This window comes from Triticum dicoccoides, chromosome 4A, assembly GCF_002162155.2.
Source record: "Triticum dicoccoides isolate Atlit2015 ecotype Zavitan chromosome 4A, WEW_v2.0, whole genome shotgun sequence".
NCBI classification, from domain to species: Eukaryota; Viridiplantae; Streptophyta; class Magnoliopsida; order Poales; family Poaceae; genus Triticum; species Triticum dicoccoides.
Genome location: NC_041386.1, coordinates 175901377 through 175917418, shown reverse-complemented (window position 1 = coordinate 175917418; position 16042 = coordinate 175901377). Strand labels below are relative to the sequence as shown.

The 16042-nt window shown below is 42.6% G+C and overlaps 1 protein-coding gene across 3 annotated transcripts; it reads right to left on the bottom strand.

Annotated features, from left to right (window-relative positions):
* Positions 1-46: 46 nt before the first annotated feature.
* On the bottom strand, positions 47-14295 carry LOC119285578 (guanine nucleotide exchange factor SPIKE 1-like). 3 transcript variants are annotated; one of them, XM_037564882.1, is made up of 31 exons: positions 13885-14293; positions 13666-13761; positions 12742-12904; positions 12544-12662; positions 11943-12055; positions 11764-11819; positions 11550-11647; positions 11246-11383; positions 10872-11180; positions 10518-10781; positions 10236-10403; positions 9958-10149; positions 9815-9858; positions 8869-8938; positions 8600-8761; positions 7689-7796; positions 7515-7552; positions 6810-6954; positions 6009-6135; positions 5701-5894; positions 5471-5601; positions 4976-5051; positions 4760-4870; positions 4446-4628; positions 3908-4051; positions 3004-3177; positions 2584-2931; positions 2174-2503; positions 1762-1947; positions 710-1684; positions 351-605 (listed from the first exon to the last, which is right to left on the bottom strand). In XM_037564882.1, exons 2-31 carry the CDS (start codon positions 13750-13752, stop codon positions 351-353), a joined length of 5508 nt encoding a protein of 1835 aa, XP_037420779.1. In that variant the 5' UTR covers positions 13753-13761; positions 13885-14293. The 3 variants fall into 3 exon arrangements, with proteins under 3 accessions (XP_037420777.1, XP_037420778.1, XP_037420779.1); XM_037564880.1 differs by having other exon boundaries at positions 47-605; positions 2584-3177; positions 13885-14295; XM_037564881.1 differs by lacking the exon at positions 13885-14293 and having other exon boundaries at positions 47-605; positions 2584-3177; positions 13666-13780.
* Positions 14296-16042: the final 1747 nt, after the last annotated feature.

Genomic DNA, 16042 nt, shown 5'->3' with positions numbered 1-16042 from the left:
CAGTGTGTCATCACACCCGATAATGACAATAAAATAATGATAATGATAATGATAATGATAATGATAATGATAATAATAGTAATAATAATGCCGCTCCAACAGCTACCAGCTAAGTTGCCTATCACTGTCAGCAAACCACAAACAAACACGATGATCCAGGTACATCACACTAAGAAGTTGCATATACTTTACACCCCAAAATCGTGACACAGCAGAAATGCAAAGGCCCCGGTTAGTTCTCAAACTATACAACCAAAGCTACTCGAAATATGAACATTTGGAGCAGATCCCCAACTGAAAAATCAACCAACCATTCACATGCTACCTAACTGCCTGCCACCTTGCTACAGTCATAGCTCCGAAAGTATGGCAGGAATATAGTGAGAAAGCTCAGCAGTAAGAGACTGAAACCCATTGACAAGTTGCGTGTGGAACTCCTGGTCTTCTTCCCCTATCAATCTAAAATGCACACGGATTGCACGCTTGCAGACAGCCATGAATTCAAGCAATGCAGCTATCAGCTGTTGCAGTTCTTGAGACCGGAGCCTGGTTGGAGGCTCGCCAGATAAGAAAGCGGTGCACACACTTAATACACCACTGTTGACCTGCACCACAACATTTTGAGAAAATCAGCAATACAAAGAAATAGAGGAGCAAACAAAGTTAAGCTGGTTCATATTGCGCAGAGATGCAGGATCACAGCCCTTACCTGAACAGCCACACTTCCTTGGAGTATCCTTTGCAGGCTTTGAAGTCTTGGTAATTGATCACCTTCAGAGCTCCGTGGTTCTTCTAGTTCATTTCTCAATGCAGCTGTCCTTGTTTCAATCATTCCAATCGCATTCTCCACAGGTGAAAACTCTAGAGATTCAGATTTTATCACCACCAGACGATTTACCAGAGCAGGAAAGGAACCCTCTGTCTGGAGCACTGTGCGTCTCTTCCATTGATCTTCTAGGCCACCTTGCGTTTTTCCGTTCTTTGTGAATGGTGTGTCGAAAAGGAAACGGTCAAACACACGTGCACGAACAGAACCAGTGGATAAAGAGAAAATCCTTTCCCTCCTGCTCTCCAAGTCCTCGTCCTCCATTACAGGATCAACGGCAGTTATTTGCAGATAGCATACACCAGGTTGCAGCTCATCAGCATTGACTTGCCTCGAGTCAGGAATGATGTGTAACGTGTGATTCACATCCATCTTAGCCTCATAGGTATGACTAAGCTTCTCCATAATGTCACCCAGACGAACATCCCGCGGCTCCCTAAACACATACTCCCTTTTATTGAGCTTGCCAAATCGTTCCCCATAGAATCCAACTCTGTAGTAGGTAGCATCAATGAACGGGATAGGGCTAGCCTCCTGTTCAAGAATTGACTCATATATGCTTGTGAGTGACGTGTGACATTTAGCCAGCTGCCCATAAGACCTTCTGCTTTTGTACACAGGAATGATAAGTTCCTGGATACTGGCAGAGAAGTGGTAAAGTTCAGCTTGTGCAAAGAGTTTGTTCGCAAGTTGAAGATACTTGACGGCCGAATCCACAGTAAGCTTGGATGCACCATATCCTTCAACTTCTGCTGCAGCTACTTCTGCACCTATATCAGTGCCCACAATAGGGCAAATCCTACAGAGGGAGGCAACATGCTCCTTGCTCCACACAGCATCGTTCCTTCCAACAAGTGCCTGTAAGAAGGGTTCGAAGGTCATAAAACTCCACAGAGAAATTAAAGGAATAGAAGAACAGAAGTTAACATTACAACCTGCATGATCACACCAGCTACAGCAACTGCGCACTGCGCGGCCTCAGCCCATGACTGCATCTCCTGGTGTGCATCACAAAGGTGCAGTAACCACATAATGTGAAGATCCGGAACAGGGGCATAGGCCAATGCTAGCTTATAGAAACCCTCAGCAGCTGCACACCTGTCCACACTCATTACAGAACCCTGAAAAGAACATTAAAATTTACAGGTTCAGTGCTCAATACTTAATCAAGAAAATCAGATGCATAAAAATGACATCACTAAAAGTATAATCACATATTAGTAGTGTTTCGGTTGTCCAGATGACATGAACAAATGGTTCAAAACTGGGGCACTTATTTTGGATCGGAGGTAGTACATCACTTTTATGGATAGCACAGTAATGATTATTTTGCCAAAACTTGCTTACCAAAAGGGCGTGTTCAAGGCCAGCATCAAGGGCCTGGACTAGACACTTTGATAGATGCTTAACCTCTACCCAAGACCACCTATTGTCTGTGGAACCTTCAGCAGCCACTTCCAGTGCAGTAACAGGAAGGCCACAATCATTCAACTGATCCTTACTCCTTACATCAGCCATTTCCTCCAGTGATTTCCTAAGACGCCGAGCTTCACCACTTTCTTCAAGAGATCCATCGGATTTCATCTGAGTTACTTGCACATCAGATAGCAGTTCTGACAAAGTAATAGTCAACATGACCCTCAGCCTTGTGGTGCTCTTGAAATAGTTGAATGAGTTCTAGAGGCACAAAAAAAACATCTGTATCAGGTAAAGTCGTTTCATGATTTTATAGAACTCAAATTCAGCAAGCAGCTTACCCTAACAAGGATCTGCAACCCAACAACGGCCCTTTTTCTAACAGAATCATTTCGGAATACAGCAAGTCGCAAAAGATGAAAAGCAATTTGCTTCAAGAAGCGGTCATTCTCCCTTGCCATCAGTGTTGCACCATGGAGACTAAATATATTATAGACCACAGGAAGGAAAGCTTTCCAAAAAGTCAAGGGCTGGCTCCTAGATAAAAGACCCATCAAGATAGATGTTACACAATCTAGCTTAGCATAGTCAGTCGAGATGCTTCGAGAAGCTGCAGCAACTGAAAACTTATCAATTATTCCCAAGACTTCAAGGCTCACAGCAGTACTAAGATTTTCTTCCCAGAGTTCCTGTAGGAATTTTCTGTCAGACTGAAGAAAGTTTAAATCACCACAAGATTCACATGGGAATGTAATACTTACCAACTTTTGTCTCAGTATTGGATGTAGGGACTCTCTCAATGCCCTGGCTGTTGATCCTATTCTTGAAGATTGCGCTTGCGCAAGTGCTTCCCTCAATGAATAGGGTTGATTTGGGGAACTTAGCTGAGGACTAATCCTGTTCCACATGTACCCATTTTCCGGTGTTCCCTGGGGCTGCATTAAATAGCAGTCATGACAAATAACTAACAATTTTTCTCATGATGATTTTTCGTCACATCTCCTACAAAGTATGTGTGTTCAGAACAAGTAAATAAAATCACTCTCTAGCATGAAACAGGCTCAACTCCACCACTGCAGGCTCAGTAGATATTAGTGGACGTCGAGCCTTATTCTGACACTCAAGTAAACTACTCCTTCAGGGCCAGATAATAAACTTTGTCAGTTGGCATCTTCTGAAGAATTATGTGATCCTAGTGGCATTAAAAAACCATGCCAAGAAGAGTAATGGCCAAAGCTGAAAGTGGAGCACCAGTGTAGTGAGAAAGACTTGGCTGATTAATTAGTCTTGCTAGCCACATGGTAACACAGTCGAGAATATAACCCTTTACTCACTAATGTTTTATTTATACTTCAAATGATGCGCATTTCATAAACTGATATACATGAACCACACTTAATGAACTATTTGGAATATAACACAAGCCAAGTCCAATCAGTTTCTTATAAGGATGTCTACTGTCCACATTCTCTCCAATAGCATCTTAACTTTGCCACCAAAAAAAAACAGTAACCAGCAATGCTGAGACATACCAAGAAAGCCAACATGATTCAAGTTCATGCATGTCAGAGCTTATTCATACTCAAACTGTTCACCCTGTGAAAAGTACAGGTAAAAGTACTACTGCTGGAAAATTAGGCTCCTATAAATAATTTGGCACCATACCCTTATTTCATGGCGCGAAGCCTCAGACAAATATGCGTTAACTGATGGGGATAACCGATCAGAATACTTGGGGGACGCAGGGCGCTCAGCATCAGGGCTCCGAGAACTAGAACCTAGTAGCAAGCTGTCTCCTGTTCTGTTATGCTGCAGAGAGAATTCGGGAGATTTAGTTTAGTTCTGAATAAACTATTGCGAATCAACGTGGTTTTATGGTAACAAAGAAGATTCAGAACCCTGTCATGCAATAGTGCCACCAGTTAAAAGAAGAGTGTGTTGTCTAAGTTGGAATAAGTCAAAACATCCAACAGGAACGCCAGAAAAAAGTTGGATTCAGTCATTCAGATACCACTCCGACCAGTCACCCAAGAGTACTTTGCAAATCATCAAACAAATTGTACACCCCGTCAGAAATCTTTTGTGCACTGAGATTTTACTAGTCAGAATTATAATTGAAGTGTAGAAACATCACACTCAGTCACAGAAGTTGATAACAATGACAAAAACTTCAACATTCTAAATAAAAAAGGGTTGTACGAACCTCAAAATGGGTTATACATTCTTCAAGTAGCTTGAAGAACAATCTGGTTCTAGCAATGCTCTGTTGCCATGCTTTTATAAGAGTTGTGTCGTCCAAGTTCCTTATGATTTGCAAAATGACCACTAGCACTTCACGTTTTTCAATGGCATTTAGGTTATAGAACACAGGCATCTCATCAAGAATCTGCAAGGTGTTTTTCACAGGAAAAGAAACTGTAAGAAGAACCGCGTGTATGCCAAACCTTGCAGAGAAACAGAGTTCTGATTATTGATATTCATTTCAAGGAAGTTAATTGTGATGTGAATATCTCAAACCTGTCCTATAAGAGGAAAATACAGCTGAGCAATGTACAGCTTGTCTTCACTTTTTTGATATCGCGCGTCAAATTCATGCTTGCATATAAGAACAACTAAAATACGAGCCGCCTACAATAATGACAAAACAAGAATGAGTTAACATCATATGTGAGATGGTGAAGTAATGCATTGAGATGTAGACCAAAGCACTTCGATCTCAATTGAGATGCTTACTTTCGCTCGCTGTGACAAATCATCATGATCAAGGGTGAGAAAGATCTCTTGAATAAGAACCGACGAGAGATAATTCCTGCAAAGGGGATATCATAGTAAAAAATCATCAGAAAATATAAAAAGCTGCCACAATTTGCAGCATGTTAGAGCATGAGACATTCACAAGTGTTTTTGATTGGAATTTCAAGAGGATATTTGCACATAATATTATTCTAACATCGAAGCAAAGAATAAACCAGGGTTGGTAATGTTTAAGTAAAACAAAGTGTAATCATTGTAAGGACTAGAGGACACAAAAGGTATAAAATCATCATGCCATTATATTTATGGAGAACGTAAAAAAATGTCTTGGTAGTTAAAAGAACTTGGAGTAAGAAGAGTATTAGGAGACCAAAGGCTCTGAACGACATTGCTGGTCTATTAAAACAGTTTTGGCAAACTGGAGTATTTATAGTTCCCTAGCTTGGTAATCCACGAATTTAGAGTGGGACCTACCTATCAGTGGGATCCCGACCAGGCATCTCAACAAAAAGATCATGATCACATATTATTTGCAGGAATGTCAATTTGCAATCATGGAGGACTGACTGGCAAACCCCTGCAAACTTGTCCATATACAATGAAACCTGAAGAACACAAATGCATAGTTATGCATATCAGTATTTGGAATGAAGCTCCTCACGAGCAAGGGGAGGGACAAACTTAAATGTGATGTCCAGCATTACCAGCTCAAAAACTTGGCGTGGCTCAATGATTGATAAAAGATCGTAACAGAAGAAAGCAAGAGTGCTGTTCAAGCGCTTCGCCAAGTTTAAACCCTTTTTACAGCGTTCATGAACCTCAGTTAGAAGGCAATCAAATAGCTGCATGATGCATCTGAAGACTCCTTCTTTCAACTGCAGCGGTGGGACATCTTCACCTAGCACATGGCAGCAAACAATTAGGACCATATTACGTAGTCTAATTAAGTATTTATGTATTGATACTGATATACTAATGACTGCAGCTATAAGTGCTCGCTAGTTGGTCCTACCAAGTGGAAGATTGTGGTAGAAGAGACGACTTTGTTCCAATCCCATTGATTTTACAATAAGCTCCAGAAAAAACCAAGCCATTGCCAACACATCATCATAGACAGGTCCAACTCTATAACCTTTAGCCTAAAATGACAAAAGTGTACAATGGTGAAGCAGAGCAGCAGAAAGATGCATCTCTGTTAAAAGTAAGCAGATTGAATGAACAGACACAATTGAAGCAGAAAAGTGTAAGAAAATAACCATTAAAAAGGATATATTGAGTTGCAAATAACAGTAAAAGCAAAAGGTTAATAATCAAGTCCACTATATTAACTAGTCGCTGATGCAAATACTTATTATTGGTGCAAGTGATGTGGTATATAAGTGTTATCATCCTTTACATCGTAAACAACAAAGAAATCTATCATAGTCTCTCTACGTCCTGCCATGCACTCCCCTTGATATGATTGTCTCCAGTTTATTGGTTGCACTAGATATCCTTGTTAGGCGGATGGCTATATAAGGGAATTATCATAAGATGAATAACAAAGAAGTCTAACCTAGTCTCTAAGTCCTGCACACTTGGCTGACTATTCTAGGTATAGTCCTCACCAAATCGTCACCCTCATTCAGACGGATGTTTACCCCAGTAACCTAGCACCATTTTACCTCAAGTAGTCAATTATGACCATCCGCAGATGAATGTTTACCCCCATGCATTAACAGGTTCATACATAAAAAATTAAACGCGGCATGAAATAAAGTAGAACGAACTCAAATTTCATTACTTCAAGCAGAGAGAAGAAATCCATACTAACCTTACTACGAGCTAGGCTGCCCCAAACAGTAGACAAACCAGGGTATACAGGTGTCTGCCGATCACCGAAGTCGTCAAAAGCAAAATCAACATAATTAACGAGAAACTTATTTCTCCCAGCTCCATCAGATGATTCCTGTTGCACCCTGCGATAGAAATGCATCGACTTTAACACAATTTAAGGTACATACATGGTCATGACTCCTGAATGAATAATTCTACTGGGGGGATCGTAAAATATTTTTTTAAAGAATTAAAGCCAGACATTCAGATTTTGCTAAAGATGAGAGAAGAGCGCAAAGATCTTGTGTGATAGGGCCTCTAAAGACAAATATGGTAATATGGCAACATGATGTTAACAGCTTTCCCACATCCTTGTTTGTTGTGCTGCAACATATGCAAGTGCAATCAGCAAGCGCTCACATAATATAAAACTTAACAGTTTATACTTCGCTCAAAATGCAGCACCACTTTAGTGAGCACAAACTAAGAGAATCAGACTTCATGACACATGAGATGAAAAAGCCATCCAAATATTCTTTTATTTTTTTCTCCAGCAAAGGATAGGCCGTCTAAATGTTTGGAATTAGGATTTTGAGAAGTTGGACGAACATGGAATGCTAGAGCTATTGAAAGAAACTGGTGCACAGCTGCACACAAATATCAGAGGGATGAGGACAAACCGAACAGCAAAACAGGGAATTACCGGGTTAGAATATTAACCATGGCTCGAAATGCAGCAACCTGCAAGAAAAATAAATCTATAGGGTCAAAACTAATGTGTAATATCATCAATATAAACACTCGGCAAGAAATGTAGTTCAGTCAAAACGGCGCATGTGCTTATGCAGAATGGAAACATAATAAGCAAAGTAACAACCTGAAGGGTTTCACCACCATCGCCAATAAGATGTAGCAGCATATTGAGTATTGGTTGAAGAAATTGTAACAATGCAGTAGATTCAACATTCTTTAAACTATTTATTGCCTGCAACCCCCCCAAAAAATAAGGTTAGACATATGTATCGTCGGTATATGGTGCAAGTACCAACACAATGTAAATTTGTGCAAAATGCCACAAACAAATATTGAAATACACAGTGCAGATTGTTAAGCTTCATGCACTAGCAAACGCAACCAAAAGTCCGAACTGATGGAAAGGGCTAGGCAATCCACATATACACTTCAACACCCCCTCTCACGTGTGACGCGGAAAGTCAACACGTGGACAGACTCAGAGGTACGGTTCAAGAGGCCTATATGTGGACACAAAGGGGGGAACAACAATTTTTAGATAAATTGCAAAAGCCAGGACTTGAACTCAAGACCTTAACTCTGATACCATGTTAAGCTTCATGCACTACCAACGCAACCAAAAGTCCAAACTGATGGAAAGGGCTAGGCAATCCACAATACACTTCAACACCCTAAATTGCGAAAGCCAAGACTTGAACACAAGACCTTGGGCCCTGATACCATGTTAAGATTCATGCACTAGCCAACGCAACCAAAAGTCCGAACTGATGGAAAGGGCTAGGCAATCCACATATACACTTCAACACAGATAATTTCCTCTATGCTCTAGAACTTGGCCATATTCCATATCTAATTAGACATGTAGAACATAACAAATACTGCACAACTTTTTCCATCTTTTTACATATTCTAATAGGTATCATCCAGGCATAACTCAAAGGTATATTATTATCAAAGCCATTCAGCAGGGGAGGGATCATGAAAGAAACTAACATCAGAAGCTCCAATCTAAGCCATTCAGCGGTAAAAGGATACCTCAAGAAGCTCAGAACCCCAAGGTGGACTTGTATGTAGTGTGTGACGGTCATACTCAACGAAAAAGTCCCTTATCCTTTCATTAACTGGAAACAACGAAGAGCAAAGTCTTAACCGCAGCCTGAAAACAGTTTTTCCATCCTCCAGGTAGTCCATTTTTTCCTGTATAAGAATTGCAACTTTCAGGTACTATTACAGCAAATGCATTTGAGGATAATTCTGCAATCACTGTAGAAAAACAGCAAAAGGAAACAGGACAAGTAGCAAACCTTTCCACTTTCCTGCAGGTAATGCGGAACAAGCTCTCGTAAAATTGGCAAAGACACATCCGAAAGTAACCTATTGGATTCAAAAATTGCTACATATCAAATTCAATTTCATTCTCATCAACTCACGCTAATATTTAAGAGACTGCAAGCACTTCAGAGTTCCTCGTCAAACTTGTGGTAGAAGTAGAACTGAGTAGATGGCCCTTCAACATTACATTGAAAAAAAAGGTATATGCCCAGAAGTACGTTCATATGTTATGTCCAAACTGCTATTGCAGAAGGCCAAACTGCTATTGCAGAAGGCAGTCAGCTCCCATTTTTTATTATCTTTACTCCTTAGATGATTTGATCTGACAGAGGCAGTAGTATATCCTCTTTAACATGTATAAGCTCTTTTAACCCATAGCAAGTAGCAACATACAGACATTGTGCTAGAAAGTACAGTAAGCAGTATGCACTTGCAGTCTTGCTAGTGAACAAGCACCATGGTGTTTACATACTTCTTAGTTGCACAAGTAACAGGAGTAAATTTTAAATTTACTAAGGTTAGTTAATTAGCTAGCCAAGCTAGGTGGCAATAAAGCTTCACGAGTTAAACAATACTATAAAAGACCACCTCACAAGTTTTAGCAAGAAAGCTTAGTTCATATATTCTTTTTTTTCGAGAAAACGCAAAAGACCTTTGCGTTTCATTTCATTGAAAAGATAGGGAGTCGGTTACAGTCGTCCTAGGACGAATAAGCAGCGGACAAACACAATGCTCAGTCGTCTTAGTTCATATATTCACTTTCTGTCACATAAACAGAGTTAAGTTAAGATGATAAATAAATCATGATTCATAACGCGTTGACTTGAATGTGATCCCACGTATGAAGCGACAGGCTCAGACTAGTTCCATTTAATCATTTCGTGTATACAAAAATAAAGATGACAATCTAATACATACTGAATGTGTGTCGACAGTGGAAGTGCAGCATATCCCACAATCACCTGAAGGAGCACAAACATGTTAGAAACCAGCAAAATAAACATGAAGAGATAAACCAACTGTATTAATGTGTCCTAATTGACAAGGAACAGAAGGCATACTGGTTTAGGGGCTTCAAGTTTCATTTGGAGATCTACGTGGAAAAATGTGAACAGAAGATGATGTTGGGGCGTCAATAGAGCAGGCAGACTGATCTTAACTTCGTCATGGTAGCAAGACATTCTTGTGCCAACAGAAATTTGGGTATGGGCACACTTCTGTAGTGTTGAATTCTGATCCCTTGGATGGACAGCCTGAAACCCCATATATCTAGTCACTTAGAACATTGAACAGACACCACCAACAGAGCAAAAGGGGTATGATAACTTCATGAACAAACCTCTACTGGAAGTTTACGTATGTCAGAATCATCCTTCCTCAATTCTACCCTTACAAATAGATTTCTTTTGCGGCTCAAGCTAACAGTCAATGGGTACACATAGAGGCAATGGAAAAGTTGTGAAAATGGTTCACTCCGGGCCATCATCCGAAAGTCAAAAGCTTGAAACTGTAACAAGAAAGAATGCATCTCACATGAACAGAAAAGACATGAAATCCTACAACATAAGTTTCAAAATCGAGAACTGAACACAAGAGGTGGATGAGGAACTCGTCTAGTTACATTGTTGCCATTCTCTCCATTGGAACTTTGACCATTCTGGTGTGTATCTTTCTTGACAATGGCACTAGAATTCAGAGAACTGTGGATCCCATCAATGCTATTCCTGCTGTGTCTGCCATTATTGAGCTCGCCAGCATCATGCAATTCATTGGTTATGCTCCCACCTTCAGAAATGGTATCCGCCTCATTACGGTCATTATGAAGTTTTTCCACCTCTAGCCTTAGCACACCTTTCACTGGCTTGTGTACTTTTCGTTTTGGATCCTACAAGCGACACAAGAATTGGCATGATTAATTAGTTAATAATCACTTAAGTAACAACATTAACTGACTTTGCTCAGCTATAATGCTTACTTGGAGGGAGTCTTCCATGTAGCTTTCCTTCACTTTGTTTAAGTTTGATATCTCAACAATAACAGAACTTCCACTTGAATAATGGTTGAGTTTTCCATCTGAAGTGAGTTTGGAGATAGGCTCCACAATGCTATCTTGAGAACTTGAGCCTGACATACTTGGTGCTAAAGGGCTGCTAGGAGAGGCAGCATCACCACCAGCATGGTTGTTTTCAAACAGAGGAATCATTGCCCATGCAAATGGCTCTCTGTATGGCATGACTCGAGACCAAACTTGCAGCTTCTGCTTCTCTTTCTCAGTCAAGTGCACCTGTCACAAAACTGAGCATTAGAGTAATGGAACATGCGATTAAAGGAGGGAGATTTATTTCTTACAGGTTCTTTACGGGAATAAATGGAAGGAGTTACTCCCCCTTCTTCAGTAGCAGCCTTTTCTAGCTGGATCAGAAGGCAGATTGATGGTGAAGGGGTGTCCAATGAGAAAACACCCCGACGGTCCAAAGATATATGAGCCTGGTCAAATGCGAAAGGGATGAAAATGGTCAGCGATTTAAATTATGTTAATATGGAATTTCAGTATATTTGACAAGCTACAACTGTTTCTATCTGCCGGTATCAGTAGCAAAATTTTAGAGGAGAAATATTGGCCCCGAACGGAGTAATAAACGTTGCTCCTTACATCTTGCATTTCTGTTGGAAGTATGTGGAAGTAGAAGTCCTCGGATAGCTTTTCTCTCCTATCTCTGTTGTACAAGCAGATTGTACCGCTAAAAGGTTCTGCACATGATACATTACCAAAAGGTAGGTCAGTCATCATGCTGCGAAGTATAAATGAGAACATATTGCAGTTTAGAAGTGTTGAACAAACACATAGAAATAATATTTTTGCTCACCGACTAATCCAGTTTGGAATGACAAAGACAATACCTTGACCGTTATCTTCAATCCACTGCAAGCAGTAGAGATCAAGTTATAACATGTGACCAGTAAGTAGTAACAAAGATTGCCCAGAGTAAGAAGTGCAAACAAAAGCAAAGAGATGTAATGCTTGAGTGTGCAGCTTAAAGCAAACCTGCTGTGTGTTGCAGGGAGACTTTCTGGCAGGCGTTGGCCAAATATTAAAGATCTCTCATTGTCCCAATCAAATGCAGGTTCATATGCCGGTAAAGGTGAGAGAGTACAATGCTGAAAAAACAAGCAGGGCAACATGTCGTTAATGCTGACATCAAGATGACAAACCTCATACCGTATATGCTAATGACAATTGGTCAAATGCATTAAACAAAGAAAGGTCACAGCTTAATTTCTGCTAGAAACATTCAAGTCAACAGTACTGTGGAATGTACCTTCTTTGCACTTTGCACAGGAAGTAAAAAAAACGAAGTGAAAAAGTACTAGTCGACTGAACGCATAAAGGATCGACACAAGTGATACAAATGAACAAAAGTTCAACAGGAAAGTATTGTAGTAGCTGAAACAAGGACAAGATAAATACATGTATGAGCAATTCACAATATAGTTTTTATTATCCCATATGAGGAGTTGAGGACCAAGGCACTAGGGTTAAACCGCAGAGAAATTAGTTTAGCATGTAGTCTGCTACTAGAGGGGCAAGAAAGAGAACATATGGTAAGAATCCACCTAAAACAGAAATCTAGTGAATATGCACTTACTTTTTTTGAAGATGAAGCAGATGGTTCAGTTTCATATATTTGCCTCCCTGAAGTGCTTGGCATATCATCCTCAGTAGTTTCCTCAGGCTTGGAATGCCTAGCGTTGCAAAGCTGCAATTCTATGACAAAGCAAATATATAAAAATATTAAGTAAACCATGTATAAGAAGCTAATCCAGTCACAAGGATGTTGGATTACCTGTTTCTATGTCGGTGTCAGGTCCCTCGAAAATTTGATTCTGAAAGGACGGTGGCGCGACACTCTCATAGCGTCCATATTTGCAGTCATCTTTCACAAAATCAGCGTTATAACACTGTACTAGCTCACTTAGATGTGGCCACTGTTCCAAATTCTCATTAAGCTGAAAAAACAGAAAGAAGCTTAGCTTTTTCATCCTTAATTCTCAAAATTGCAGCCGGAAATTGTTACTTTTTCCTGATTGAAACCCAAAGGAGCAAACTGAATTATCAGCCACTAAAGATGTGCAATACTGATACTAAGGACATAGCTCTATCATGGAATGCCATACGTGAGAACGATGGAAAACGTATAGCCATGGATCATATAGTAGTGGTCAAGTACTGTGGTTCCATTCTTGGTGGTCTACTAATACAGTGAACAATTCAACTCATTGTCCAGATATGGGCACACATCCAAAATGGACCACTCAATGAGCTCATTCCCAAAATAGCAGCAAACCAAAAACCAACATAGCATTGTGAGGCTAAGCATAAGAAAAGATCAGCTATCTGTTGAAAACCCCAACAGAAGCGCCCTGGAAATAAGGAGATTAGACAACTATATCCTGCAATGCAGGTTTGACATGAGCAGCACATAGCAAGCAGCAGTTCACCACTGGCACTAATACCAACAACATCAGTTTAAACTCCTCAGCTCTCCTCTCACTGAAGCATGCGCACGTTAAGAAACCCAAAACCCTAAGCAACGAATGCGGAGAGATCTGGAGCGCACACAATTCAATGTCATTTCAAACTCTGGGGCTTCCCAGGTAGTACCACATTGTATGCACTACCACAACACTCGACAAAACGAAATATACACGAGAGCCGCATTGGCACAACCAAACCAAGGAAACACGCAGGAGTAGGGAGCGAGACGTACCAGTGGATCCAGCTCCAGGTTCCGGCCACAAGGCTGCCTTGGAATCCGCTTGAACCGCTGTCCTTCACCGGCAGCCGGGGAATCCATGGCCGCCACCTGAGCCGACAGATAATCCACCACCAAACCAATTCAGGACAAATCCGTGCAGCGCTGGCTGCACTAGCCAACAAACATCACCATCAACGGACACCCCGGTAAAAACCCGAGAAAACGCCGTACCGGAGAGAGGGAGGGAGCTCACGAATCTGAGCTCAGGATCTCGGCGCTGCGGCCCAGATCCGGGCGGTGGAGGCGTGGCCGACGAGAGGCGCGGCGCGAAGGAATGAATCCCCTTCCCAGTGCCACCCACTGCGCCAACCCGAGGCACCGAGCAGCAGCTAGTAGAAGGCAAAAGCAGGAGCAGTGAAGGCGAGGGTGCCGCCACTCATTGCGCATTGCTTGCGCTCGCCATCTCCTCTCTGCTCCGCTGTGCTCTGCTCCGCTCTCCCCCACCCGAGGGTTTGGTTTGGTGAAGTGGAGAGGAAGCGAAGCAGGTGGAGTTGGGAGGATGAGTGTTTCGTCTTGGTCTTAGTGGAAAAGGGGAGGGGAAAAGGGAAATAATAGAAAAACAAATATTTGGTTTGGCTTCTACCTGCGCATTTGTTCGGGCTTTTAAAACTCTTTCGACGAGAAATATGCCTCCGCTTGCGCTGCGGCTGCTCTGGCTGTGTCGCAGAACAGAGATGCTTCGCTGTCAAGACTCAAGAGTGTGAATGAATGACACCACTAGACTGTTTGGTGTGTCTGCCATGGGGCACACAGCGAGGGTTGCTTAGTACTCGTACTGTCGTAACAAGGGTTTTGTTTTGTTTTGCTACTGTATATAAACTGGACTTTGTTTTCTTTTATTATGTGGAAATAGTTTCAGAGCGCCGATTCTTAAAATGAAAACGGTATTTGTACGTGGACTCGTCCTCGGACCCAAATACGGGAGCCGGTCATCCAATCATTCCCCCAAATGTTTGCTCCTGTCTTTTTAAGTCCGCGGTACTTAAAATAATAGCATATCAACTATTCGATGAGTGAAAACATTTAAATGTGAGCCCGTTGCAAACAAAGACCGACTCCCTTCCCCTCCCTGGCCCCTGTGTCGCCTCCCCGCGGGCGACCTAGGTGCTCCAACCTAGCCGCCGCTGTCGGCGGGCCCCGGCGGGCAAAGCCCATGCGATGCCAGTGTCGGCGGGATCTGTCTCGCCCTCTTCTAGTGTGGGGGCGCTAGGGGCTTCTGCTCCATCCATGACGGTGGTTCTCGGGGGTCTGGGCGGTCGCAGCGCGTCCTGGCGGAGTGCGTGGGCTGGGGGGTGCGGCGCCTCTCGACATTGCGGGGTTCGGGCTAGGCCAGTCTGTGATGGTCGGATGCGAGGTCGACGGCTGGAGCATGGCAAGATGACTGGTGGAGCGAGAGGGTCTGGCGAGGACTTGTAGCGGTGCGGTATCACGTTCCTGGTGGCGGCGGCGCGAGCCCATGGTCAGGTAGGTGGCGGCACTATGGAGGCTCAGCCAGGATGGAGTCCTGGCGAGCAGCGAGCGGTCTGCCACCACTGGGCAGCGTGGTGAGCGGTGGTGATGCATGGCGTGGAAAGGGGGGCCTGGTTGTCAAGGCCGTCCCTTGGAGCGGGCGATCATGGACCTTGCCGGAGGAGTGGGGTGGTTGTGATTCTCCGTCCAGGTTGGGTGTTGGTGGTGTGGCCACGTTTCCCCTTGCCGTGCGATCGGTCGTTGGTCCTTGGCTCCGCGGCTACCTCGGCAAGGTGATGCGGTGGCGGCGGTGCGAGACTACTTGGACGTTGTTGCCAGGTCCTTGGAGGTGTGGAGATGGGCGACGCGCAGGATGAAAATCCTGCACGGCTATTATCGGACCGACGGCGATGGCAACCATGGTTGTCATTCCCCTTCTTGGAGGCGTCGCCGAGGCGTGTTCGTCATCTCCCTCGCTCTCTTGGAGTTGGCGGTTGTCTCCGGGCGAAAGCCTCAATTCGGTGTTGGATGGGCACGATGGCGGCTTTGATAACCCACAAGTATAGGGGACCGCAACAGTTTTCGAGGATGGAGTATTCAACCCAAATTTATTGATTCGACACAAGGGGAGCCAAAGAATATTCTCAAGTATTAGTAGCTGAGTTGTCAATTCAACCACACCCAGAAACTTAATATCTGCAGCAAAGTGTTTAGTAGCAAAGTAATATGATGGTAGTGGTAACGGTAGCAAAAGGTAACGGTAGCAAAAGTAATATTTTTGGTATTTTATAGTGATGATAACAATGGCAACGGAAAAGTAAATAAGCGAAGAACAATAGATGGAAAGCTCGTAGGCAATGGATCGGTGATAGAGAATTAT